The 26,893-nt window shown below is 49.4% G+C and overlaps 1 protein-coding gene across 7 annotated transcripts in view; it reads right to left on the bottom strand.

Moving 5' to 3' along the window:
* Positions 1-10,924: 10,924 nt before the first annotated feature.
* RBBP6 (RB binding protein 6, ubiquitin ligase) overlaps positions 10,925-26,893 on the bottom strand; it is a 28,710-nt gene continuing 12,741 nt past the window's right edge. For 3 of the 7 annotated variants that reach the window (XM_027667941.1, XM_027667942.1, XM_027667945.1), the window contains 14 exons: positions 26,311-26,355; positions 23,914-24,002; positions 23,698-23,794; positions 22,789-22,928; positions 21,739-21,911; positions 20,704-20,807; positions 19,924-20,285; positions 19,007-19,100; positions 18,848-18,926; positions 18,709-18,754; positions 17,239-17,601; positions 16,793-16,894; positions 13,623-15,368; positions 10,925-12,933 (listed from right to left, as the gene is read on the bottom strand). In XM_027667941.1, coding sequence (XP_027523742.1) covers positions 11,346-12,933; positions 13,623-15,368; positions 16,793-16,894; positions 17,239-17,601; positions 18,709-18,754; positions 18,848-18,926; positions 19,007-19,100; positions 19,924-20,285; positions 20,704-20,807; positions 21,739-21,911; positions 22,789-22,928; positions 23,698-23,794; positions 23,914-24,002; positions 26,311-26,355 — 5,028 coding nt within the window. In that variant the 3' untranslated portion in view covers positions 10,925-11,345. The remainder of the gene's footprint in view (positions 12,934-13,622; positions 15,369-16,792; positions 16,895-17,238; positions 17,602-18,708; positions 18,755-18,847; positions 18,927-19,006; positions 19,101-19,923; positions 20,286-20,703; positions 20,808-21,738; positions 21,912-22,788; positions 22,929-23,697; positions 23,795-23,913; positions 24,003-26,310; positions 26,356-26,893) is intronic. The other 4 variants (XM_027667947.1, XM_027667943.1, XM_027667944.1 and 1 more) reach the window with 3 other exon arrangements.

Here is a 26,893-nt window from a genome sequence, read left to right as displayed (position 1 = left end):
AGCGCCACCACGGAAGCTGCTTCCCCGCGATGGAATTACACAGGAGCTGGACTTGGGAGCAGCAGCAAACATGAGAACAGGGCAGGGCAGACACTGATGCCAATTAAAAGCTTGTGGAGCTCTTTCCCCCAGATGGCAAATCCTGACTCCAAACACGAGCTCGTGTTTGCCGGAGCCGCGCATTCCAGGCTTGCACAAGGCAGCCGGCCTGGACGGCGGGTGATTGGCAGCCGCATTCAGCAGCACTCAGAAATCCCTTTCTCTCTTGTCCCTGCAAGATCCTTGGAGATGCCTCTGCAGCACATGGCTCCCTTCAGCGGCACAAAGGGCCTGCAGTGGCCTGGGAATGCCCCGAGTGTTAAACACGGGATCACCGCACCCGAACGGCAGCTCCAACCCGTGTCAGCTCCAAGGAGCTTTTGTGGATAACTAGTTCAACCACAAAAATATGAAATTGTTACCGATGGTTGAACCTGCAGTGGGCTCGAGTGACATGCAGGGTTGGCCATCGGCCCCAGTGCCCCGGCTCCCTGCACGCTTCCCCTGTTCCCCTGTTCCTGTGCTGACAATGGGGGAACAAAGGCCGGAGCCAGCACAGGGCAGTAATTCATCGGCACCCCGGCACACAGCTGCCCTCTCCCAGCACAGCTGCCACCGCCCCAGACACGACTCACCCGGCCTCCATTCCCGTGGTCTCCAGGGAGATGGCGATGGACCTGCATCCTAATGATGGGTGGCCAATGGCACCCACACCCACAGCCGGCTCCCTCTGGCCCTTCCCGGCACCAGCACTCTCAGCATTACGGATGCAGCCCCAGTTCCCATACAACAGTGAGAGGGGGAGAGTGGGTGGCCCCACCCCAGTGGGGACATCACTGGGGACATCACTGGGGAGCACCGATGCACTGACCAAGCACCAAAATAAAACCTGCATTGTCTGGGAGCCGCCACTTTGGGACTGGCAACCCGGCATTGGCGCTGAGCGCCTGGCACCAACCGCCCTTCGGACGAGGAAGGAAGGGAAACCAGCCCCCCAAACCCACCCCAAGCAGGACACGTCACGGTTAAACCCTGGCACGAACGCAGCAGAGCCGGTGCCACAGAGCACCCTGCCCCCTGCCCCAAGGAGCCCTCTGTGGAGCGCGGCGATGCTCGGAGGACAGAGGTGGGACACGCGCTGGCAAACCCACCCCGCCCTCACGCCCGACCCTGCCCGAGCCCCCCGGCAGTGCCACAGCCCCGGGCCACCGGTGGCTCCCACGGCACGAGGCCGCACGCGGCGGAGCCCACTCGTGCCCCGCATGATAATGAGCCGGCGCGGCGCCAATTAATTGCTGGAAGTGTCTGTTCACTCACCGAATGGGAGCCGTGGCGCCGGAGCGGAGGGCAGGGCTTGGCAGCGCTGCGGCGGCACGGAGGGGTACGGCTCCACCACGCCGGGCAGGTGAAGGCAGGAGACAGACCTGCTGATATTTTTGCATTTAAATTTCTTTTTTTTTGAGCTCACGTAGCATTTAGGGTCACATGCTGCTGCGAGCATCGGTCACACCGTCACGTGCCGGGGTCAGGGCTCACGTGATGAGCAAACCTGATGAAGGGCCACCACGACCCATTTTGCGTCGACCCTAAAAAAACTTAGTTGTAAAAACCTAATTTATAAAGGGGTTAATGAAATAATTAATTTTTGAAGCAGGCTTCTATCCTTAAGGACCAAATAATTTCACGGGGAGGGGGCGGGAGAGCAAGAGATGGGAATGAAATGCTAAGATTTCGATGAATATTTAATACACCCTCCACGCTCCTCAGCAGCTCCTGCGCTTGGAGCGGCGCCAGCGCCAGCTGAATCCATCCTTTGTTAATAACCAAACCAACGCCGCTGCTGCCGGTCGGTGTGTGTGGCTCCAGCAAGCTGGAATGTGTCACCACAGACTGGGGGGACGTGGGGCTCAGTGAGCGACCACCCGTCCCCACCACACCACCGGACAGAGCACCAGGCTGGGACCCACCCTGCCGCCCCTACAGAACCCTGATATATCCACATACACACAGTGATATTTAAAAATGTGTATATATGTAATTTTTTTGCAGCCAGAAATAGCACAGGATGCTTCCAAAGGCTCCTTCCTGCTGCACCAAGAGCAGAATTTTGCACTGTTTGAAATTTTCTTAATTTCAAGCAGAAAATAACAGGGCACGTACATTTCTGCGATTCCACAAATAAACATCTCCTCCCTCCCCACCTGACCGACCTTCCCTCACTGCCTGTGGGACCAGAGGAGCTGCTCACACTACTGGCAGGGACAGGATTGTCGTGAGGGCCCCAGCGTGGGCGGGCAGGGCACAGGGACGGGAGGTTCGGTACAAGGATGGGGTTACAAACCAACCACGGCCCCACTGGGCACTGATGGGCTGGAATTCCACCCCAGCTCTGCCTGCACACGGATGTCTGGATGAGGAAAATAAATAGAAAAATCTTCCCTCTGAAAATCCAGCAGTGCAGCAAAATTGGAAACTCTGGCTCTGCAGAGATGATCGGGGTCTGGCCCCAGAGCTGGTGGGGATGCCACAGGTCCCTGCCAGCCCTCCTCGCTCACAGTTGTTTAACTAATTGGGCAACAGTTCCAGCATAATTCCCTGGATTCCCCCATCCATCGGCTGCTCTGCATCCTGGATGGATGTGCGCTGCAGTGTGGGCGCGTAGTGAGCCGGAGCTTCATTGGCATTCCCGGCACATGGAGCCGCAGGAGAAGGTTGGCTGTGGCTCCAGGCTGTGAGGAACCACGGGGAGGGAACACTCCACTGGCCACGTACCGGGGGGAGGGAGAGAGCCCCAATTTTCAGCTTGTGTTCCATCAGCTCGTGCGTGATGGGGAGCGGGGTGTGGGGTGCTGTGTGGGGTGCTGTGTGGGGTGCAGGGTAGGGTGCTGTGTGGGGTGCTGTGTGGGGTGCTGGGCAGCTGCAGCTCCCACTCCTGGCACTGGTGCCGCTGGCACGGGATGTGGGAGAGTGTCGGTGGCTGTGCCAGTGCCCCACCCTGGCACAGGGTGTGCAGGGTCCCCTGGGTAACTCGGCAGGTACCTCTGCCAGAACGTGCTCATGAGGGCTCTGGTGTGAGAGGCACCAGCTCGGCCGAGGGGGTGGAGGATCAATGCCAGCAACATCCCCCTCTGAGGAGCCAAAAGAGGTGGAAAACACAGAGGGTCTGGTGGCCAGGGGTGCTGGCACAGCTCCATGGTGGGAATGAGGCCCACCCTTCCCTCCCTCTCCTGTGCCCAGCAATGATCACGGCACAAGTGCAGGAAAGCACTTCCCAGGTCTTCTCCAAGTCACCACACTGTCCCTGGTGCTGCCATCCCCTGTCCCTCATGCTCCACCTGCTGAGCTCACCGTGGGTGGCTCCTTGATGCTGGGAAGGCCAAGAAGGGCAGGATTTAACACATCTGGTGCTGTCAGCGTGGGGCAAGTCAGTCTGGGGAAGCTGGAGCCCCCAGAGTGGAGTCCCTGGGGTGCCGCTCACGCCTCCCTCTAAGCATGGGCTGTGGATGGAGGGGGAGTCCCTGCACTGGCACCGTTTTCAGCCCAGTGCCCACACTGCTGGGATGCCCAGGACACCACCCAGCCCAAACCAGGGGCTTCTACTCACCCTGCACCCCTGCCCTGGCCGAGCCCCAGCAGCTGTGCCAGCCCCATCCCGCACCGGGGCCCGGCCTGTGTCCTGTGCTGCACCCCGGCCTTGTGCCAGCGACCCCAGCGTCACCAGGTGATGCCAGGATGGGGCTGGCAGTGGAGCCGGGCACAGAGAGCAGGAGGGGCACAGTGGGGGCCGTGGGGACACCTCACGTACCTGCTCTGCTGGAGTGTGGCCTCTCCTCCCTGGGAGCGGGGCTCCCACACACGGCTGGCACTGCCCCTGCACCAAGGGAGCTGGCAGCTGGGAGCCGGCTCATCCGAGGAGGTGACAGGGAGCGGCCGGCACAATTCCCAGCATTTCCAGGAGCTTTTCTTCCCTCTCAGTGGAGATGAGTGCCCCGGCTTCATCTGTCGCTCTGGCACTCCTGCACGGAGCCGCTGGCACTGGGTTATGTCCTTGAGACACAGACTGGTGCCATCTGGGCAAAATGCCACAAGATCCCTGGAGACCGAGGAGTTCCGTGCTGCATCCAGAGCCTCACAGAGCATCCAGAGCCTCACAGAGCATCCAGAGCCTCACAGAGTGCCGAGCACAATCAACAACAATTAACTGCTTTGTGGCAGGGGCGAAGTGTGGAGCAGAGGGTGTGCAGGGGGAGGCTGGGCAGGGAGCAGGGGGTTGTTAACCCTGTGTCAGGGTCCCTCTGAAGTGACACAAGGGTCTGGCACAGGGGTGACCATGGGAGTGATCACTGCCACTGCAACTCCTGAGAGAGCTGGATCCTAAACCAAAGTCATTCCATTTTTTGTGCCGGACATCTGCCCTGGCCACCTTCCTGTGGGACCGAGATCGATCTTAAAATCAGACTTCAAGCACCTCTTACCTGTTCCCCTCCACTCTCAAGATCCCTGGCTACATTTTCCTGGGCATGATTTGTCAATTCTTCCATGACCTACATGGAAACACAGCACAGACACACTTGGCTGGAGCATGGTGGGTCTCTGTGCTCTGCAGACAGCAGGGCAGCTGGAGGGACTCATGGTGGGGGGGCAGCTGCCCCTGACCTCAGGCACATGGACACTCTTGCCCTGGTGTCCAAGGCCAGGTTGGACAGGGCTTGGAGCAACCTGGTCTAGTGGAAGGTGTCCCTGCCCATGGCAGGGGGTGGGACTGGATGGACTTTAGGGTCCCTTCCAACCCAAACCAGTCTGAGATTCTCCGATCCCCTGCCTACCCAAGCCCTACAAGAATTAACAATGCTGACGGAATGGATTTCACTTAGAAAGGTTTAAGAAAGGTTTAGAAGCCAAACAGTTCTGCACTTACCCTCGAGAGCAGCTCTGGGGTGGAGGTTTCTCATCTCTCACCACTTTACATCCCAGTGTCACATGCTAAGACAGAAGAAGTGAAATGTTGAGATCTCACTGGAGGGATGGGGACACGTGCCCTGCATGGACCTTGGTCCCCTGGCAGCACCAGCACTGGGGCGTGGGGGCCCCTCTCCTGCCCCCCCGTGAGGCTGCACACAGTGTCCGTCTGTCCGTCCAGGACCCCCCATTCCCACTGTCCCCATCTCGCCCCGCCTCAGTCACCGCTTGGAGTTGGGCACGTGGGGGATCCGCTGCGTCTAATTAAAATGTACATCCAGTTAATTACCGATAATCATGTATTTCCCCCTCCAATACAGGTTCCAGCAAAGCTTGTGCTGAGAACAGCAAAGCAAAATGCTTTGTTTCCAGTAGTTTTTTAGAACGAAACAGCCCAATTTGTCTTAACATGACACCAACAGGCAGAACAGCATTCCCGGGATCCAGCCCGCGCTCCCCAGCCATCCCTGCAGTCACAGACCAGGAGATTCAATTATCTGGCAGAACATGTCCCAGAGGCATCCAGATAATTGCAAACATAAGTACAAAATCTGCCACTAATTATTAAAGAAATACCAAATAAGGAAACCAAGTGATGGAAAAGTTGGTGCTGGTGCAGAGACCATCCCCCCACGCTGAAAGGGCAGCATGTCCCGGGGCTGCTCTGCCGTGGTGGGACCCCCAAACCATGCTGGGCTGGGGGAGAGGCACCACCACAGCCCCGAGCCTGATCTCAGCCCCTTCCTTCCAAAGAAAGGCTGTTCCATCACCTAGTGCACCATCAGGGGCTCAGGCTCCAAGATTCCAGGATGCTCCAACCTGGCCTTAAACACTTCCAGGGATGGGGCAGCCACAGCTTCTCTGGGCAACCTGTGCCAGGCCCTCACTACCCTCACAGCCAAGAATTTCTTCCCAATATCCCATCTAACCCTGCCCTCTGGCAGTGGGAAGCCATTCCCCCTTGTCCTGTCCCTCCATCCCTTGTCCAAAGTCCGTCTCCAGCTCTCCTGGAACCCCTTTAGACACTGGAAGGGGCTCTGAGGTCTCCTTGGAGCCTTCTCTTCTCCAGGATGAACACCCCCAGCTCTCCCAGCCTGTCTTCATAGGATTTAACTGTCATTTAAAAAAGAAAAAATGAAAAAAGAGACAAAACCAAACAAATGAGAACCAACCCCACATCCGGATTTGGAATGAGGATGTGTCTGCTTGTAACCCATTACCACTGCTGGCTGGTGCTGTCTGTATTCACCAACTGCTTCCATCCCTCGAGTTCATCCCTCTCTCTTCCCCGTGCTTTTCCAAGCTCAGCCATTCATCCCGCCCATGATCCAGATGCTCTTCCCATTCATTCTCCCTTCACCTCATAAACGCCCAAGGAAGGGGGCTCTGCTTGGCTGCTGGACGCTCACAGCCGACACCTTCAGCCCCGCCAGGCCCCCCAGGCGCTGCTGGGGGTGGATTTGGGAACAGCCCGGAGCTCCCGTGTCCCCTCCCCGCGGCCGGGGGAGCCGTCCCTGGGCACGGAGAGCGCTCCCGGCCGGGGGAGGAGGATGCTCCGAGCGATGATGCTCCACCCGCCGCCGCGCCGAGGGGCTTGGAAGGCAGCCCATGTTTGAGGGCTCCTAAAGGGAAAGCAGCTTCTCCCTGACAGCGTTTTGGCAAAAACAGTGTTATTTAAACACAACAGTTTATTCACTCAAAGTAAATAATAATTAAATAAATCCAATTAAAATCAGGAACGCTCCAAAATTTTCTCAGAAGCGTCTGAGCACTTGACTCGGCTCCTCGCAGGGAGGAGCATGGGCTCGGCTCAGGGCTGGGGACTCGGTGGGCTGGGGACGTGGCCAGTTACTGCCGGGCACCCCAGCTGGGCACGGGGCACTCGTGGGAGCGCCGCGGGGTCGGGGCTGCAGCTGGGCTGGGCTGGGGGTGCCTCTGCCTCCTCCCGGCTCAGCTTCCCAGCGCAGTTTGCTCCTGGTCCCCGAGTCAGGGACACGGATCCGGCAGCCGAGCAGCCCAGCCCACCCTGGCTCACGGCTTTTGGGCTCCCCCAGGCCCACGGGGCAGAGCAGGAGCTGCCCCTGTCACCCGGCCCTGCCCTGTGCCCCATGTTAGAAACAGCCAGGAGGGATGTACAGGACTCGGCCAAACGGCCAGGGAGGGATCCCCAAATCCTCTGAATCCAGACCCGGTGCATCCACCCCCGCGGGGCTGCGGGGGCAGGGGACACACGAGAACAGCCCAGGCCCAGGGCACGGCTCGCCAGCAGGATGTGTGTCAAACAGGACTTAATTATATCTCCACAGTGACTATTTCCCCCCCCATGTCCTCATTTCCCCGCGTCCTTAAAACAAGGTGGAGTGTGTTCACCTGCAGCACAGAGGGTTTCATCAGCTCTGGCATCCTGTGCTGGGCAAGGCTCTCCTTCCATCAGCAAAATCACAATAATGACAAAACCAGTGAAACAATGCTCTTTTTGAGAGCATCCTTAGGAAGCCCAGGAATCTGGAGAGCTGCCAGGTGCCCTCGGGGCAGGGCTGCAGGCAGGGAGTTCCCACCTCCATTTCTGCTTCGGTTCTCATCTGGCAGAGCACGGCTGAAGGCTGCTGGCTGGGGAACCACAAACGTCACCCACGTTTGCACACACATCTCTATTTGTTTTCCTGTGCAAACATTACGATGTCTGTGCTGCTGGTAACTCTGAAACCAAACCAAACCAAAACAATCCCCCCCTCTGGCAGCTCCCAACTCAAGGAGCTGGGGGCCGTGCCAAGGATGCCAGGGCAGGGCTGACCTGTGCGGTCCCTTGGGGAGCACTGGGGGCATGGGATGAGCCCCAACAGGCCCTGGGCAGGGCTGACCTGCTCAATCCCTTGGGGAGCACCAAGGGCTGAGCCCCAGCAGCCCCAGGAGGCCGATGCTGCTCACGCCCACGGCCACGGTGCCAGATCAGAGAGTCCTTGCCGGCCTCCTGTCACCACTCCAGAGCCAGTGAGCCCGACAAATAACTGTTTGCAGCTGTCATTAGCTGAAAACAAGCGAATCTGCATATGCTTAATCTTAATTAGGCAACTTGGCAAGGAGCCCTTGCTCGCTGCTACCAAACAGCCATTTCACTCACAAAAGGGCAACAGAAACCCAGTGTGTGCAGAAACACACACACACAGACACAGACACACAGGGGATGGACAAACGCCTGCAAAGCCTCGTCCCAGAGGTGATGGGGTGGGGGGTGCCTGGTTGGAGCTGCCCCATCTGCCTCCCACTGCCCCAGCCTGGGACACACAAGAGCAGAGCTGACAAAAACGAAAGCAGAGGAATTCCACCCCTCAGTGCAGCATTGCCAGTTATTCAACTTTCACTTACCTCTCGAAGGCACAGGCGTTGGCCGATGTTCCAGGGGCATTTCCATGGAGGAGGAGGAGGAGAAAGAGGAGGAGAGCCCACTTGGAGGCACCCGCTGGGGCAGGCTCTGCCAGCAGCCTGGCACAGGACTGGCACTGGATTAGGGCTTTGTGAGTGAAGCCCTCGCTGCGTGGGGAGTAAAACCGGGTCACGGGCTCGGCAGCGAGTGCGTTCCCCCCTCGTGCCCGGCGCTGACATCAGCGGGGCAGCACCGTGCCAGGCGTCCCCTGGAGCCCTGCCAGGCACCCCGTCCTCCACACAGCACCTTCCGCCTCCTCCAAAACCCTCCCAGTGCCACTGCTGCCCAGAGGAGCCTGGCATGACACAAGTAGCTGTTATTCCACTGTTGTGGGCACTAACACAGCTGTGACAGGTCCAGAAAGGTGCCACCATCCACCACAGAGCGTGACCATCTACCAGGGCACCCGCGCTGCCAGTAGGCCGGGCTACACATAAATGCCTGGAGAGTCACCAAATCTTGAGCAAAAGCAGCCCCAAAGGCAGATTTTGGACAAAGTGAGCCCATTATTTATAACCTGGTGCCCCTCTGGATGTGGCAGCTGCCTTTGCAGTCCCTGATTTTAAGCTTTATCAATTTACAGCATATTCTACACAGAGGGGAATTAAAATAAGGCTGGGAATCATCAAAACATTTCACTTTTAATTGAAATTGACTCTGAAATTATACACCAGGGAGGCCAAATGAAAGACATTTACACCCAAGAAAACTACTCTGCCTGCTGTCCTCAGGCAAACACCGGCAGCTCCAGGCTGAGGCAGAGCACAGTCGACACCACGAAACCTTTCCAACACCTCAACAGCTCGAACTGGGCATTAGGACAGACTTTGACAACGGCTTCCAGCACAAGGTTATATAAAAATACACTATTTGCTTGGGTTTATGGAGCTATTTAAAAAAAAAAGTTCAAAATTTGACTTCAGTGGAAGTTTACTCACCAATTTGGATCTCAGCAATAAAGCACTTAACACATGCCAGCTCAAGTGAGAATCCCATCCCAATTCCCAAATTTTCAGTTTCATTAGCCCAAACCATGCGCACAGAGAAGTGCAAAATCAATCCTGTTTTCCAGCCTCATCCCCCCCCAGCACAGACTGTGCCAAGGGAGACTCTGGGGCTGCTCTTCCTGTGCTCCAACAGGGCTGGTGCTCCCATGGGTGACTCCAGTTCCCTGCCCCACATGAACCCCAGTTCAGCACCTCTAACACCATCACCCACCCGTGGTTTTGGGTTCTGGGAAGCAAAAATGGGAACAGCTGAACTGAAAACCTGCTTTTCCTTAGGCAGAAAACACCTGCAATACACCTGGAATGCCTGACATGGAAAGGCACAAAGTCCCGGGGGTGATATCCAGCGGGGTCCTGGGGGGGTGATATCCTGGCAGGGTGATATCCAGCGGGGCTCAGTCCCAGGGGTGATATCCAGCAGGGTCCTGGTGTGCTCTCCTTTTACCTTTCAGGATGCTCCGTTCCTGGCCCAGGATGCCCGAGGTGAGTCGCCCCCAGGGAGAACCAGGATCAGTGTCCCCATTCCACCATTTCTGTGCCGCTCTGCCCCAGGATGGCACCTCTGCCCCGTGACACCTCCTGCCAGCAGGAAATGCTGCTGCCAGCAGGAAATGCTGCTTCCATGCCCAGCACTTCCACACCAAACTCCCGGGCAAAGCCCGTGGCCAAGGGTCATCACTGGGATGTCGTGCCCTTAATGACACCCATTCCCCGCCCATCTGAGCCACGCCCCCCACTGCCCCCTCTTCCTTAGAATCATATCTTAAAATTATCCAGCTAATTCAATTTCCATTTTCTAGCTCTCCTGCCACTGCTCACAGCAGGATCCTGTCTTTCCAGGCTTTCCTGTCCTGCCAAACCCCTTCTGATCCCCACATGGCACAGGAGTCAGGCCTGTCAGGTGCCACCACGGTATCCAAAAAGTTCTGGTTAACACACAAACACCTATTTTACCTCTCAGGAGAGAAAATACAATTATAGGGAGCTTAACCCCTGTGTGCAAATGTCTGCTGGCAAATCCTGGAATGGTTTGGGCTGGAAGGGACCTAGAAGAACATCCAGTTCCAACCCCAAAGGACAACAGCTTTCTGAACAAACCAGAACAAGGCATCCACACAACAGCTTTGCGTGCAACGTGACCTCAAGCAGTCAGTGCCAGCTGTAAGAGGGACTGCAGTTTTGGGGTCACAGCCTACCTTCCACCCCACAAACTCCTGGCTCCTTGGCACATGGATGCAGCACACCTCCCCCAGCACCTCCCCAGCCTCCACCAGGGCAGGACATTTAAGGTCCCACCAGTCTTTCCAAAATTACCGCCCTTGATAAGTTTTCTCACACATTAGCTCCCAGCAAGCTTTTTCTCTGGCACTACTGTTAGAATCCTTCCACTCGATCAAACCCCATCCAACCTGGCCTTGGACACTCCCAGGGATGGGAAGGGTTGGGATGTTCCTTGCTTGTGTTCAGCTCTCACTGGAAATCTCACCACAGTGGGTCATTTACTGAAAACTTCTTTATTGTAATCAAAAAGTGACATAACAGGGCTGTAATGGATTCTGCAAATCATCTGCCGGTATTTGGTAACTGGTACCAGCTGCTTCTGCCAGGCAATTAAAAAAAACCCAAATGTGAAATTCTTCACAGTACAGTAAACTCCACCCAAACTCATTAATGGTGGTTAAAAAGAAGATGCCCCAGGAAAACCTTTCATGTTACATGGTCACAACTCACAATTCTGTACAAAATGTTCACTTTTATAAAGCTCTGATGTAAAAATCAAATAATCAAGCAGCAATATTTTAAGTGCAGCACAGGGTCTTTCATGTCATTATTTACAACGCTTGAAGTCGTTTACATTTTAACAAAATTAATACAGATGACTTAGGAATTAAGTCATTTTTTCATTATCTGTCGGTTTATGTCGTGACAGATTTCACTTTTTGGTCGTCTTTCTCTTTATCTTTGCTCTTCTTCGATTTTTTCTTCTTGTGTTTGTGTTTTTGGCTCTTTTCCAATTCTGGTTCATTTCCCATGTGTTTCTTATGCTTCTTATGTTTCTTGTGCTTCTTGTGCTTCTTCTTCTCTTTCTTCTTTTTCTTTTTCTTGCTGTCCTGACTCTCCCCTGAGCTGGCACTGCTGCTGTGGCTCCGGGTCTGGCTCTCGGAGGGGCTGTGGCTGCGGCTGCGGCTCACGCTGGGGCTGCTCTGGCTCTGGCTCCTGCCGGCCTCCGGCTGCTCGGGGGGAGCCGGGGCTGCTGCTTCCTCTTTCGCCTTCTCCACAGCCTTTTCTTTCGCTTCTTTCGGCGTTTTCCCCGCAGCCTCCTCCTCCTTGGCAGACACGTTGCTCTCGCTGTCGCTCTCGTTGTAGTCGGGCACAAAGGCTGCCTCGTCGGTCTCACGGGTGAGGTCAGATGAGAGGCGGGCGGCGCTGCTGCTGCTGCTGCTCACCGGGGCCTTCGGCTTCACCGCGCCCGCCGTGCACGGCCCCGCCACCGCCTCCTTCTCCGGCTTCGCTTCCGGCGATTCCTGTTTCACGGGTGGTTTATTCCCACCCGGCTCTTTCTCCTTATTGCTCTTGACTTCTGGTACATGCTTCTCTTTCTCCTTCTCCTTGCCGGGGTTTTTCTCCGGCGGTTTGTGTTCCTCGGGCCGTTTGGAGTCGTGCACAGCTTTGTGCTCCGCGGGCTTGCGCTCCCGGGGGGGGCTGTAGCTGCTACGCTTGGGCTCCACGGGGCCCTTCTTGGGGGGCTCCGCGCGCTCCTCCCTCGGTTTGCTCTTCTGCGCTGCTGTGGAGTCTCTGGTTCGGGACGGGGAGTCTTTCCTCCGTGCTGATTCGCTCTTCTCATCCCTGCGCTTGGAACTCGAATGTTCCCTGCTGCCATCGTGGTCAGACTTCTTGTCCCGGTTGGGAGTGAAGTCCTTCACAGCCGAGCCACGGCCACTGTCGTGTTTCTCCGAACATCTGCCATCTTTGGAAGACTGAGAAATGGTTTTTCCATTTCCTTGTTCAGCCACACGTTCTGAGTGCTCTTTTTCTGGCTGAACGCTGCTCTTCCTCTTCTCAGAAGTGTCCTTGTCTGACAAAGAATGATCCCGGTCTTTGGTTTTGCCTTTTTCACTCGACACGGAACTTTTGGAACTCTTGGCATCATGCTGGGCGCTTTCATAACTGGCCTCTTTCACAGCTTTCTGTGTTTTCTCCAGAGGCTCCATCTCCTTTTCAGTGTGTTTGAGGGGGTTTGGTGTCTTTGCACTCACGGGTTTGATAACACTGGTGGGTTTTCCTACAGCTGGGGGCACCTGGGGGGTGGTTTTGATGTCTTCCTCTTCAGATTCGAAGTCATCTTTATCCCACTTGGACTGAGGGACCTGGATCATGATAATGACATCCTCAGCAGGGGCTGTTATGTCGTTGTTATACTCCTCCAGGGTCTTAATGACAGTTCGTTTGGTGTCTGGTTTCTCCTCGGGCTTCCTGACGGGGCTTCCCCCAGTAGAACTCGTGCTGGGAGGAAAAACATGGACATTAGTAACAGGATGCACATACAGCCAGCTTTGCCAACATTTTATAAACTGGCTCATGTTTCAATTCTAAATTCTCATCATTTTTCCAAAATATGTTCAATTAAGGGAAGAGACAAGAGAAAGGCTGAGTCCACTAGCTGAGATTACGAGCAATCAATTAATTTCGTATCTTGCTACTATATATTCAATTAACAAAGACACAAGATTATCAGATTGGGGACTGTCTGATCTGGTAATTCCTTCATGTCCTATTTCTCCTAATGGCAGATAAATTAGATATCCATTCTTGTTTCCACATGAAAGCAAGAAATTATGCAGAGGTACGGACAGTCAAAGTTTTATTCTCATGTCCCAGTGTTCTTCCTTAGAAAAACAGACATTTTAAAACCCAAGACACTATCTTAAGTCTCCAACAAATGTATTACCTGTTTTGAGTTTGCATCACCAATGAACTAACCCTACTGGTTTCCTGCGCAGTACAAACTGCTTGTTTTCCTTGACAACATGTGAGTTTGACCCGAGTACAGTTTCACAGGGAAGATCACAGATTATTCCATTGTTTAGCATGGATTTAGCTGTTTCTTTCATTAGACACCATAAAGAATTCTACACCTTTTTCTGGAGGGGGGGAGTAGGAAAGAAAGCAAAGCAAAGGCACTGCTGAGGTACCTGGTGTAATCTACAAGAGTTGAGCTCGCTCCATCAGCTGCTGTCACCTTCCTTCTCGCTTTTCCCTTTGCCTTTTCTGGCTTAACTTTGCTGCTGCTGGGCTCAGGTTTCTCCGCAGTTTCTTTTCCAGGTGGCACATTTTCTCCACTCACAATCTTTTTTCCAGTTTCTCGGTTAAGTTTAATCTTTTTGGAGGGGTTGTTAAGAAAAGCAGCTTTATCCTTCTCTGGTGTTCGCTCTCCTTTCTCCCCCTCGGGCTCACCCTTCCCTTTGGGTGATGTTTTCGATTCTGCAGTTTCGGGTTTAGAGGCTTTTGCGGAAGCGGCTTCGTGTTCTTTATCAACCTTTTCCTCTGCTTTTCTTTTTCTTTTCTCAGTTTTGGCATCAGAAGTTTTGCTCTTCTCAGCAGGTTTTTTCGACTTGTCCTCCTTGCTGGAGGGCTTCTCTGACTTGGTTTCTTTTGGATGCTCTTTCTTTGCCTTCTCCTCCTTGGCTGGTCTGGTTTCTGGGTGATCCTTTGCCACTTTGGGGTGAACCTTCCGTGGGGTACCGAGAGCTTTCTCATCTTTCTGAGATGAAGAGGTTTTAACACTGTCTGTCTTTGGCAGCTCCTCCTTCAGTTTTTTCACGGGTGGTTCTGTTCGAGGTGATTTTTCGCGATCGGGGTCCACCTTCTCCTGGGAAGCCTTAGCTGGTTTCACCACGTTGTCTTTCTTCGGAGCAGCTGCCACTTCTACTTTCCGCTTTGTCTTCTCGATCTTTGCTTTTGGCTTATCCTTCTCTTTTTTCTCCTTTTCAGACACTGGTTTGAAAGCAATAGAATCCGCTTCCATGGGCTCATCCCTCACAGGGGTGGCATCATCCCTGCTCGGCAGCATGAACAGAGAGTCTGTTTTAGCATCTTCTGTAGGAACTGGCTCCCTTGGTTTTCTCGCCCCTTCTAACAGCTCAGCATCGGGAAATCCTTCATTCTCATCCCCTTTTCTTCTCTTTCGGTGTTTTTTATGTTTATTGCCTTTGCCATCTCCCAGTGGATTTTCCACCTCCTTCTCTTTTGATTTTGTAGGATCTTTGATGCCATGGCTCTCTCTCCCAGGCTTTTCAGGGTAGTTTCCAGCAATATTACGATTTCTGTGGCTCTGCCCAGCAGCATACTCCTCCCTCCGTCCCCGAGCATACGGTGAATTCTCTCGTCTGGTCCCAGGTGGGCCAAACCTTTCTGGAGAGAAGTTCTCTCTGTTCACTGGAGGCCGCGGTTGAGCGCCCACGGCATAGCCCTTGTAGAACTTCTCATACCACTCTCTGTAGTTCCTCTCCCACTCTCTGTATCTCTCCTTCTCAAACGGGTCTCTGAAGTCCACAGAGCGACCATAGTAAGCCTTCATGTCGTATGGGGGCACTTCTCGGTAGCGGTTGAAGTACTCCCGCTCCGCGTCGCCCTGCGGGACAGTCCGTTTGGTGGGAGACTGGCCCCTGAACACCGGAGAGCGGGAGCGGGAGTGGTATCGCCGGTACGGGGGGGAGCGTGACCGCGAGCGGTGGTACCCGTGGGACCGGGACCTGGAGCGGTAGTTCCGGCTCTTCCCTTTGCCTCTTCTCTGATACGGCGGCGACCGCGAGTAGGAACGGGAATGGGAACGGCTAAAGGAGCGCGAGTAGGAGCGAGAGCGGGAGGAACCTGAGCGGGACTTCGAGTAGGTGTACGAGCTTCTAGAGTAAGATGAAGCACTATAGGGAGACTTGGACCTTAAAAAAACACAACACAAAAAAAGAAAAAAAAAAAGAAGTTAATTCCAAACAGTCATTCTCCCCAATTCTTTTCCTCCCACACTTATTTTTTTCTTTCCTCTCCACATGCTTATGTCAAAGCTTCTTTCAGCTGCTGACATAAAGCTACTGCAAATTGAAGAACTTGATAACATGTAAAAGTTTCTGCTCACAAGACAGAACAGCTGCTGCTTTGTTAGTGTCAGAACACACAGAAGGGTCAGTCTACTTTCACTCACTCTGTCACATGAGCTACCAGAGCTACAGATGGATTTCAGGTGGTTACACTGGCCTCTACTGGTACAGGAACACACACATTTGTCACTACTTGGCAACCACATGCAGTGCAAATCATTTTTGTTGCAGTAAGATGCAAAAAGAGCTAGTCTGAGTGGCTACAGTGCAGAACCAAACATCGAGAAACCACCACTTATCCTGAAGACAGCAAAGCCCAATGTTAAAACAACAGCTCAGTCTAGTTAAGTTCACCCTTTTCTGGGAATTTGGACAGGATGCACAATCCTGGTACTGCAAAGGTACAGACAGGCCTGTGGAATCCACATTGTGAGGTGTGCCAGCAAAATCCTGCACATGCCTCCAGCTCTAACCAAGGCGAGTGACCACATTGCAAGAAAAATCCTATCTAAAATCTTCTAACCTCAGCCTCTAGTCAATGCCCCAGTGCCATGACTCTGGCACAGCTCCTGACATCAGTGCAAACAGCTACTCGGACTCTTGTCCAAGGGACTTCTGGGGACAGAAAACAGCAGCTACTCTCAGGTTCTCCTTCACAAGTTTTCCTTTCGCTATTTTTTAAAGAACCATTTCACATGATTCTGCGTATGTTCATTAGCATCATTCATCCTCTCCAAGTCCCTCACCAATTTCAGATTTCTTTACAAACAAGTCTGAGCTTTTAATTCCCAAGGAAAATGTAACAATGTCAACAAACTACTAGTGAAAGCCCCCGGTTTGCAGTCCAGGTTCAAATCTCTCGTGTATACACAAGAGACAGACAAAAGTGGAAATGAGGATGATTTCTCTCACCTATCTCCTCCAAAGTGCTTGGAGGGGCCGGTTACACTCAAGACAGGGAGACACAGAAAATACAGCCCTTACAGCTATTCCATCCCCAGCCTCCTCAGGGCTGTCAGGCAGTGAAGGATGTCACTGCAGACACCTCAGACAGAGAGACCCTTCAACACTCCTCAGCGCCTGCTGCCCAATGCTAACTCAGTCACCTGCAATCTCTGCCACACTGGAGCCAATAACTGCGTATGACACTCCTGTCACTGCTCATTCTTTAATCATCCAATCCATCTAACGACAGGGAGGTGGAGTGGAACTCCCCCTGATTCCTCTAGACAATCTGCTTCTCCATTACGGACATGTAAAGCAGTTACCTGGAAAACGAACGCCTACGCTCCTTTTGAATCTTTTTATATTCCATCAATTCCTTAGCAAAATCATTTGTAAACTCATCAAGTTTGGACTTTTTCTTTTCCCTGTTAAAATAAGTTTGACCTTTATTACAATTATAGTTTGACCTTTATTACAAAAGACATCAAGAAACAAAACATGGCCAATATGAGAAAATGTTTACTGCATGCAATGCAAAAGGTGAACATCCTATTTAAGCAAAAACAGTTCCTACAAATTTTAGGAAAAGTTTTAGAATTACATTTGTCTTGGTTTAGCTTTGCATATTTACCATCTGCAATGAAAAATATATTGGAAGAAACACTATGTCACTTTTTCTTAGGTCAGATGCACTTTAGTGTAACTGCAGTCCAACACGCTCCCCCGACAGACATGAAAACAAGGCAATGTTAGCGAGCCGAATACTTACTCCTCTTTAAGCCTCCGCTGCTCTCTGTAAAACTCCTCCCTAGAGAGAGGAGGTGCTTGTGTCGTTGGGATGGTGTTTGAATGAGCCGCTGGCACTGCTGTTGGGACCCAAGCTGATGACATGTTTGCAGGAGCTGGGGGATATCCGGGAGGGGGGACAGTGTACCCAGCGGATGGAGGCTGCCCAGGTGGAAACTGAGGAGGAAACTGTGGTGGTGGTACCCCCGGAGGAAGAGGAAGTGCATGGGGTGGTGGAGGATACAAGGGAGGTGGAGGCACAGGCACAAAGACTGGTGCTGATGCTGGCAGTGATGGGGCCTGAGTCCTTTGGGCACGGTCACTGTGCGGGCGTCCTCGATTTGAACTTTAAAGAAACCCAAAAACATGTGTCACTGTTTGTCACAGCCTGCCCTGAGCGTACAGAGGAAAGCGAAGCGGCAGCACGGCGGGAGCTCTCCTGGTTCTCACTGGTCTCCGGCTTTCTGTTCACTTCAGACTACACTCAGTTCTGCAGTCCTGGACTTGCCTTCCACAGCCTCGCCCCAGCAGCTCCCTCAGCCTCCTCTCCTTACCCAGCTTTGGGGCTGTGGATGAGGCTGCCACGAGACCCTCATCTCCCACGAGCCAAGTGCCCACTGCTCCTCTGTCCCTCCTGGATACACTTCATGCTCCACACTCCTGAGCTTCCAAGCACTGTGCGGGATTAACTCACCTCTCAAACCTCTCCTAACCTCTCCCGCTCATGCTTCCTGTGCTCCTGCCTCATGATGTATTTGGTCTGTTGTTGTTGTTGAATTGTTATTTTCTTGTTTACTGAGTTAGAGATTTTAGATAATCTGGGGAATGGATCTTGGATTTTGTTTTATCTTTAAGGCTTTATAAACACAATGACCCTTACAATCTGGCTGTAACAAATGTATAACACATGAAGGACTACCTTGGCACTGCAATAACGACTGAACAGGCTCCTCTCTCCAATGTGAGAAAGCAGCTTGGCCCTTTGAGATGACTGAAGAAATACAGAAGTGTCATAAAATAACAGCCTCAACTTTTCAATAATTTGCTCAATCAATATCAACTAAGTTTTTAAAGAAAGAATGTTGGAGGCTGATTTCTACTGGGAAATCTATTTCTTCAGCCTTATTCAGCCAGTAATCAAAAGGGCGGCTTTCCACCTGATCTTTTAATTACATTTAATTTTTATATGTAATTATGGTTTCCTCAAAAAGTGTTCATTATCCAGAGTCTTCTTTTCAATTATGTACTGGAGTTTTATTTTTAAATAATCTTACTGTAAGCACAGATCCCCTTTGTTAAAGCCAATTTGAATTAAGCCACTTGAAAATTAATTATTACTTGTATTCTCTACAACTACTATTTCATTATAAATCAGCTGTTGTTTAAGTGATGTGTTACAGGCTAATTTATCAGGTTACAACAGTAATACATTGAATTTCTGTTGAATACTTACAGTTCCCAGCCTGGCCTGCGAAGTGCACCAGCTCTCATTGGATGACCTGTTGCAGCGGGCACAGGAAGAAGAAAAATTTCTCAATAAGTTTCTTTGAAGATAATGTTTTAGAAGAAATTCTAAAGTTTTAATTCCTTACCAGTTGTGGGTATTGATTGTCCTTGAGGGCCCAGAAGACTTGGTATCGCTGGTTGTCTCAGCACAGGAACCTGATAGCCCTTGGGAATAAATGCAAACAGTTACAAAATAAGCTCTACTACAACACAAGAATCATCTCATGTGTTGAAATAAAATTTACCTTCTCTTCCAACAAACTGCTGATTGACAAAGGGGAGGATTTGGAAAGCTCAGCCGCGGTCATCAGAGCAGGAGGCAACACAGCATCAGGATCGCTACAAAAATCACAGTTTTGTTATTCAAACAGTGCTCTGAACTGAAATACAATATATGTTTTGAAAGAGAAAGTCCAAGGTGAGAAAAGGTTGACTTCTGCAAATGAAAGAAAATTCTAAAATAATCTTCACCACACGTACACCTGTGAAGTTGGCAGGCTCCAGAGGAAGCACTGCCGAGGAGTCTGTTTGGATTCTGGTATTCAGAGGAAGCTCTCTGGAAAAATATTTGATTAGGCTGCACTTGAATGGATGAGAGTCTGTATAACCCACACACAGTCTCAGCTTTGGAAGATGCAAGAACTGACATTCCATCAGAAGATGTTTCTATGCTAGTTGAGGCTGCCTTAGAGGCTCCTCTGAATCATGGTCCCTGTACTGACAGCACAGCTGGCTCTGTGCATCCAAGGCAGCAAGGTTAAAGGATATAACCCTAAACAGTGGCACAGATTTTTGCATAAAAATAGCATTTCCTCCATACTAAAAAGAAATGAATGAGACACTAAGATCTGATGGAACTAAATGGCTAGTTTAGGAATGGTTGGTCATTTCAAATGAAAAACAGTCCCTCCTTCAGGGCAAACCCGTACTGAATGACTGGTAAGGGAACCAAACAAAAACACTGCCAAGAAAATTCCTGCATGAGGTACACGTTCAACTTGACGAAGTGTCCTCATCCCAAGTAAAAAGAAAAACACAACTCCCACAAGGACATGGAGCTGCCACTACTGATGCATAAGGTGAAGGCCGGGAAGCTCAAGAAGAATCTAACTTAAGCATTTTGGTGTCTTTTAAATTCCTGTTGATCTCCAGATATCCTTACCGAAAATGTCCGTCCGGCTTTTCCCCACGGAGAGAGAGGGACACTGCTGGAGGGAGATCAGAGACAACCACAGAAGACGGATTCACTGGCAGCCCAGCTGCCATGGACGGCCCAGGGCCCAAGGATGAGAGGGCGGAGCGGGAAGCCAGGGAAGCCAGAGGGATCATGAGTGGATCCTGCTGCCTGGCCATGGCCGGGCGCATCAGCGGCTGCAGGTTGCGCGTTATCGTTTGCCTCATGAGGGGCGGTGGTGGTGGAGGGGGTGGTGGGGGCAGCTGCTGCTGCTGCTGCTGCTGCTGCTGTTGCTGAATCTTACGGAGCCTTTTCGTGTAGCCGGTCTCATTTTTGAAGTTGTTCACAGCCTGGAGGTAAGAAAATATGTACGAAAAGGTGAGATGGAACTTGCAGTAGAGATACGAACAAAAGCCTCCTTAGAGGAAAATCACTGTGTATTCCTGTAAATGCATTCAGCTATGAACACATCCCATTAAACTCCGGTATCAATGACTGTACCTCAGAGTGTCTGGATTTAAACTGCTTTGGTGTTAACACCCAGTTTAAAAGTGAGGCCACCCCATTACACAGAAGTGTGTAGTTAATTTCACAGACTGTCTCTAACGAGCTGTAGGCTTCTGTAATAGATTATGTATTAGAAAAATAAATTTAGCCTTATTCAATTTAGTCTCACTTAAGGAGATCTAAATTCATATTTTTTTCCCTTTCAGCTTTTTACAAATAGACTTTTCCACCAAAGAGTTCATGCTAAAGTCACCCCATTACCTGGCGCAGGAACTTGTTGGCGATTAAAGCATCAGGAGAAACATCTGTCTGATGGCAGGTTGGGCATGTGTGCTCCTCAGACTCCAGCAATGCTGTTCTAATACCTGGGAATAATTAGAACATTAAAACAGTTTTTAATCAAACTAAGAAAACTTTTTTGGTTCTCATCAATTATAAAAACAAGCACATGATTAACGGGGAAATACGGTCTTTAACAGAGAGCATGAAGTTATAAACATTCAGTACTGAAAAACACTGGGACTGGCACAGGTTGCCCAGAGAAGCTGTGGCTGCCCCTTCCCTGGAAGTGTTCAAGGTCAGGTTGGACAGGGATTGGAGTATCTTGGTCTAGTGGAAGGTGTCCCTGCCCATGGCAGGGACGTTGGAACAAGATGAGCTTTGAGGTCCCTTCCAACCCAAACCCTTCTGGAATTCTATGAAAACTTTTAGCACGCAGCAAATAATGATAGGTTTGATATTTCACTGTGGCAATATGTGAATATGCAGAGCAGACTGGGGTATGACATCTCAACTGGTCTTTTTTCCACTCTAGTGCAGCTAGAAGTCATTCCAGATTAATGAACAAAACACATTTCAAAAAACCACGAGCAGGTTTGAGTTCTGAAGGTTTTAATCTGCTCTGGGGAAGAATGTGGATGAAATGCCTCAATCTCTGTTCTTTGTAGACCACAGTAAGTCCCTGAAGTTGGAGATGGAATGCTGTGTGAGGGAAAGGGCTGTGGACAAACTAAATGCATTTTATATCTAACACTGTAATCACCTGCATTAATATGCACTGTCGTCATCCTCATCCTTCTGCAGGTAAGGAGGATTTAGCTAAATACTAAATACTAAGAAGGGAAAAAAGCTTTCTGCCTTTTTTTCACCCCCTGTACAAGAGAAGAGTCTTTTCCTGTTCAGGACACACTGAAATATTCAACAGGACTAAGACAGCAATTTCCTTATCTCCTATTTCTGCTCTCAGAAGATCAAATTTAATGTTTGGAATTAACAAACAGGCATTTTAACACTTACATTCATCACAGTAACTGTTTCCACAGCAGGGAATAACAACCGCATCCGTCATTATATCCTTACAAATGAGACACAACAGCTCATCTGGAATAGGATCATCTTCTTCCGAGGAGGAGGATGGCTCCTCGGGCAGGAAGGGAGGCTTCTCCTTCTTTCCTATAGCATAAGCTTCCCTGGAGGGAGGGTGGGGAAAGCAAAACAAAAAGTCAAAAGGAAACTCTTCCAAGTTTTGGATTTTATCAAATAAATATAATTTATGGAGTTCTTGTCCCTCCCCATCAGCCTTCTTAAACACAGTTATTTAGTTTGAACTACAATCCCAAACAAGAAGAGGTAGGTAGGAACAAATCTCCTCCTGCAGAACTCTCCTATTCATTGGATCAACTAAGAAACCAGCTGAAACTAGAAAAATATTTTGACAGCTCATCTCAGGTGAAATGAATCCCAGCTCTCCTTTGCCAGAGGGTAAATGTAAATTGGAGGCTCAGGATAAAGCTGGTCTCCCAGTAATTACATTTCCTAAATGAAAGAAGTCTCTGTGACAGCTTCCACAAAAGGACATCCAGGAAACAAAACCAGAAAGGTTTCCAAGTGTCTTTAGAACAGTCATTATTCTCAGTAAACACAAGTGTTTTCTTAGTTTATAGCAAAAGGAAAACTTGAGCCTGTTTCACATGTGAGATCTGATCAAAATCCGAGGGATGGAATCACAGTCCAACAGCTGTTTTGTTACATTTTGCACAAAGCCTTTGAAACACAAACCAGAAGCAAAACAAGTTTCCAGAGAGAAGGATCCCAGCTACAAACCCTGCTGAAATGTGCTGCAGAAATAGTCTCTCAGCACACCCCATGTTTAACCAACTCCCAGGGGTGTGAGCAGCAGGACCCTTATTTTACTGTTAGCCACCATCACACATTTGAAATTGCAGCCCCAGTGACTGCCCTGCCCCTGTAACTCCAGGCACTGGCCAGTGTGGCTGCGCTGCCCCTGGGGCACTTCCACACAGCTCCCTCCCCTCTCTGGCTCAGCCCAGCCACCCCCACACTTACGCGTCTATCGTTGGAATTGCGTATTTCCCAGTGTTGGTCAACATGGCACCCTTTGTGTTGGGGTCCTTCACCTCCATCATAAAACTTCTTGGAATTCCTGTGCTTTTTTTAATTCTGGGAACAGACTCGAAATTTTTGTCCTGTTAAGAAATGCAGACATATCTCAAGGCCCGCACTGAAAACGAGATTTCAATGACTATTTTAAGCACTAAAGCCTTTAACCCTCTTCTCCTACCGAGTGTAAGGGTTGTTGGACTAAAATACTCATTTCCCTACACGAATTCAGCCAGGATGTTCCAGAGGCTGGAGCAATGTTTTGAACTCATCGATATTCTCTGGCTTTAACTGCAGGTTCCTTATGGGTGAAATCCCCCAAACCTGCTCCTCCTCCAAAGGGCAGTTCAAAGGGAGCCAAATTCTGGGCTTGGATAAACTTATATAAACCATCTATAAATGAAGGCTGAATTAATCTCTCATGCACACTGTCACTGACCCATGTTAAACAGCATTAATGCTCAACTAGGGAGTAGGGTTATTAAAGGTGCAAATATCCAACAGATGGGGGACACAGAAACATCTTGTTTTAGGTAAAATACTAAAAATTGTGAACTGTCGTAAAAAGAGAGTTAGAACCAGGAAAATGTGCAATAATATTGAGATATATCAAACTGCACACAGAAGTTCACAAAGAAAGATCTATGGAAATACTTAATGCTTGTGACCTAGTGAAAAGAAAATTTCACATTTATAATTCTAGGTTTCCCTTGAATCCAAAGGGCTTTGCACCACTGCCATGTAACCTCTGTATTTCACTCCAAAAGAAACAATTCTTACTGTGAGTATTCATGCATGTAACTCTCAAGGTAAAAAACTAAAAACTGAACAACCCCCGCGTCCCCCAGGTCTTACCCCGTTGGTTGGACAGTTCTTGATGTAGTGCCCAGGTTTGCCACAGCGAAAGCACGTATAGGAGGGTGGAGGTGGCCCCACGGGTTTCTTCATGTAGCTACAAGGTTTTGGGGAAAAAAAGAAAAAGGAATGCATGTGTCTTTCTCGTTAAAAAAAAACATCTCTAAAATTTTTAGATCAATTTCAAAGAACAGGTTTCACATTAGCAACACTTACTTGACTGGATCATATTCATGGCCAGACTGTGTCATCATAGCTTTTATTTTATCCTCCTCGGAAGCATTGGCTTCAGCCAGATTGGCAGTCTGTGCAACAGGTAATTATTTGACACACACATTAGAAACACATTTAAGCCCACACAGCCCAAGACAACACCACTCATCCAATCCTGTAAAGAGCAGCACTACACTAGCTGAGCTTGCACGAAACCAGCTGCTTATACCAAACATTTGTGCTGAAGATGTTCTGGGGAGTCCTTACGCCATGACATGATGTTTATGTGCCTGAGAACCTACTAGAAAAGAGCATTCCTGAGCACTCAAACCTTAGGCTCTGTTTGTACCTTACAGCACGACTTGTAGAATCAATCCAATTTCCTTCAGAGGACTGAAGCTATTTGTAGAAAACTTACAATATCTAGTATTTTAAGACTGATTTTTAAGCTCCAGACTATAGGCAGGAGAAGATCTCCACTGGACATGGAATTAAGATGGATGCAAGTAGCACTATTTACATTTTGCTGCATTAAAAGGACACACAACTCAGTTTCAGACACAGAAGTATTAAAAGGACTCAAGCCTTTTACAGTCCCTCAGCAAGGCAAAAGATTCTTTCCATCAGGAGCTGCAGGCAGCCCAAACTGTTCCCCCCTACTAACTTCCTCCTGTGAAGTGATTTAACTACAGTAAACACAGCCTGCAGTTTTCTCCAGTTGACTGTGTCCTTTTAACACACAAATTGTAACACAAACCTTCTGCACAGCTAGATCTTCAAATTACTGAAGGCAGTTGATTTTTCAAGTCGTCTTTGTTCAAATGTTTTTATTACACACTAGTCCAGATACAAGCAGGGTCTAAGGGAGTGACTGTCAATGACTCGGGCCTTCAAGCACCTATCACTCAGCTCAAGCACTCATGGTTTGGTTTTGTATCATTCATTCACAAAAGCAACCAACTAGTTTCAACATTTTATTAAATGGTTGTTTCATATACACAGTTTTTCTCCACAGTAACAGAATCCGGATCGCCAGCTATGAAACCATTTCCATTAACAGTTACAGAAAGCTTTACAGATAATACTTGACTAATTTGTTTGAACCCAAACAGTTTACAAAACACATCCAAAAGCCACAAAACATTAGTAGGAATAGACCAAAATTCAAATATGGCATTTCATACATAGTAATAATCACCAGAGAACTGTTAACACATTGCCTCCGTGCTGAGCCAGGCTGCACTAGAGTGGTTAGAGGGAGCAACAGTGCTGAGCTGCTTGGTGGCATCTTCCTGCATTTTAGATTTCCTCAAAAGTTTAAATGTGTACACCCACCCCTCGGACACCTTTGCACATTTTAGAGTAAAACTTCACATGAGGTTACAAACCCGAGGACATGTTTAGGGACAGCACTAATGGAGACCAATTGCTTTTGGTGGCTCCCTTCCAAACTAGATATAGATATATATATATTAATTTTTCTTTTTTGGCCAATGTACACAGTTTAATTTCTGTAGTGAAGAGGGAAAAAGTTACCAGTGGGAAGAGATCTCTTTTTACAGGAAATGAACTTTATTCTGAGGATGAAGAACCAGCTGCTCTGCCCCAGGCCCTGCCTGCTCTGCTGCCTGTAGCTTTAGGGACCGGTGGTTGAGCACCCATCTGTCCACACAGTGCAGTCACTAGTGCTTTCCCAGACAAATTACACATTGGTGAGCAAAAATGCAAGCAGTTCCCGAGCAAAACATGGCATTACAACAGTTTCGAAAGGTCACAGCTGCTCAGATGCCACACATCCACATTGGTATATTCCTATAAACAATGAGGTACATTTACACAATTTACACAGTCTGCGTTCAAACAAATTAGATCGGGTTGTCCACTGTATAAATCCCAGAATTTATGGAATTGTGCAGCATTCAGAGAATGGGTCTGTAACTATGACTAGGAATTCAAAAATGGCCATGCAATTGTCCATGGTACAGAACCGCTTCTCCTGTGGCTGGTCAAACCCCCCTGGAATGTCCACAATTACAGCCAATTAAATTCTTCTGTACAAACTGGGTTAGTTTCCAACGCAAAATTAATGAAACGTATGAAAAACGGTAAAACAGCTTCTGAAGCGCTTCTTCTTTGTGTCTTGAGGATGAGTAATACTGCAACATTATGCTGAGGCTGATAAGGTACTCCCCTTCTATCTTCCCAAACTGGGAACTACTCTTTACAGGATAGTATCAAAATATACACACATTTTAAAATTAAAATAAATACTTTAAGTTATTAAAAATTAAAGGGTTTCTTCCAATTACAACAGTTATCCAACTATAGATCACAGTATCAATTTAAAACTAGGAAGCAAACACTTTTTAAAGTATTTGACAAGAATATATATATATATACCTTAGTAAGCTGGGCCAGAGAAATAGATGCAGAAGAGTCATCAATCTGTTCACAAAAAATTAAACACATATTCAAGTTCTACAGTCAAAATACAACAACAGTTAACCTCTACTATAGTCTGAATGTCTGCACTATATCCCCTGAGTGTCACCCAGAGGCAACTCCAACCCAGTGTAACTTGTATTTATTCAAAACAAAGTCCAAATCTATGATGGCTTAAGTGTCTACATAGTTATGAGAAGAAATTAAAATAACCAACCCTGATGGAGATCAACTTATTGGTCACAATATCTCAGAGAGGGATCTCTGTCAAAAGGGTAAAGGAATCTGCCAATTTTCAGCTAAAAAGGATTTAAAAAAAAGTAAATAACTTTAACTGAGGAAGAAGCATCACTTCAGGTAACTTAATATTAGTGTAGTTGATAAATGAATCAGTGAATGTCTCATCATTATAAATGCACACAGTGATGCTTTTGTGAACCCAGCAGCTGCCAGAAAGAAGGCCAGGCCCAGCAATCCTGGAACACACACTCTGCCCCTCCTGTCAGTGCCCAAATGACCTCAAATATAAACCAGTCTAGAA

The sequence above is a fragment of the Corapipo altera genome, unplaced genomic scaffold (assembly GCF_003945725.1).
Source record: "Corapipo altera isolate COAL_440 unplaced genomic scaffold, ASM394572v1 104b, whole genome shotgun sequence".
NCBI classification, from domain to species: Eukaryota; Metazoa; Chordata; class Aves; order Passeriformes; family Pipridae; genus Corapipo; species Corapipo altera.
The sequence above is the reverse complement of the archived record's forward strand: the minus strand, read 5'-3'. Positions and strand labels throughout refer to the sequence as shown.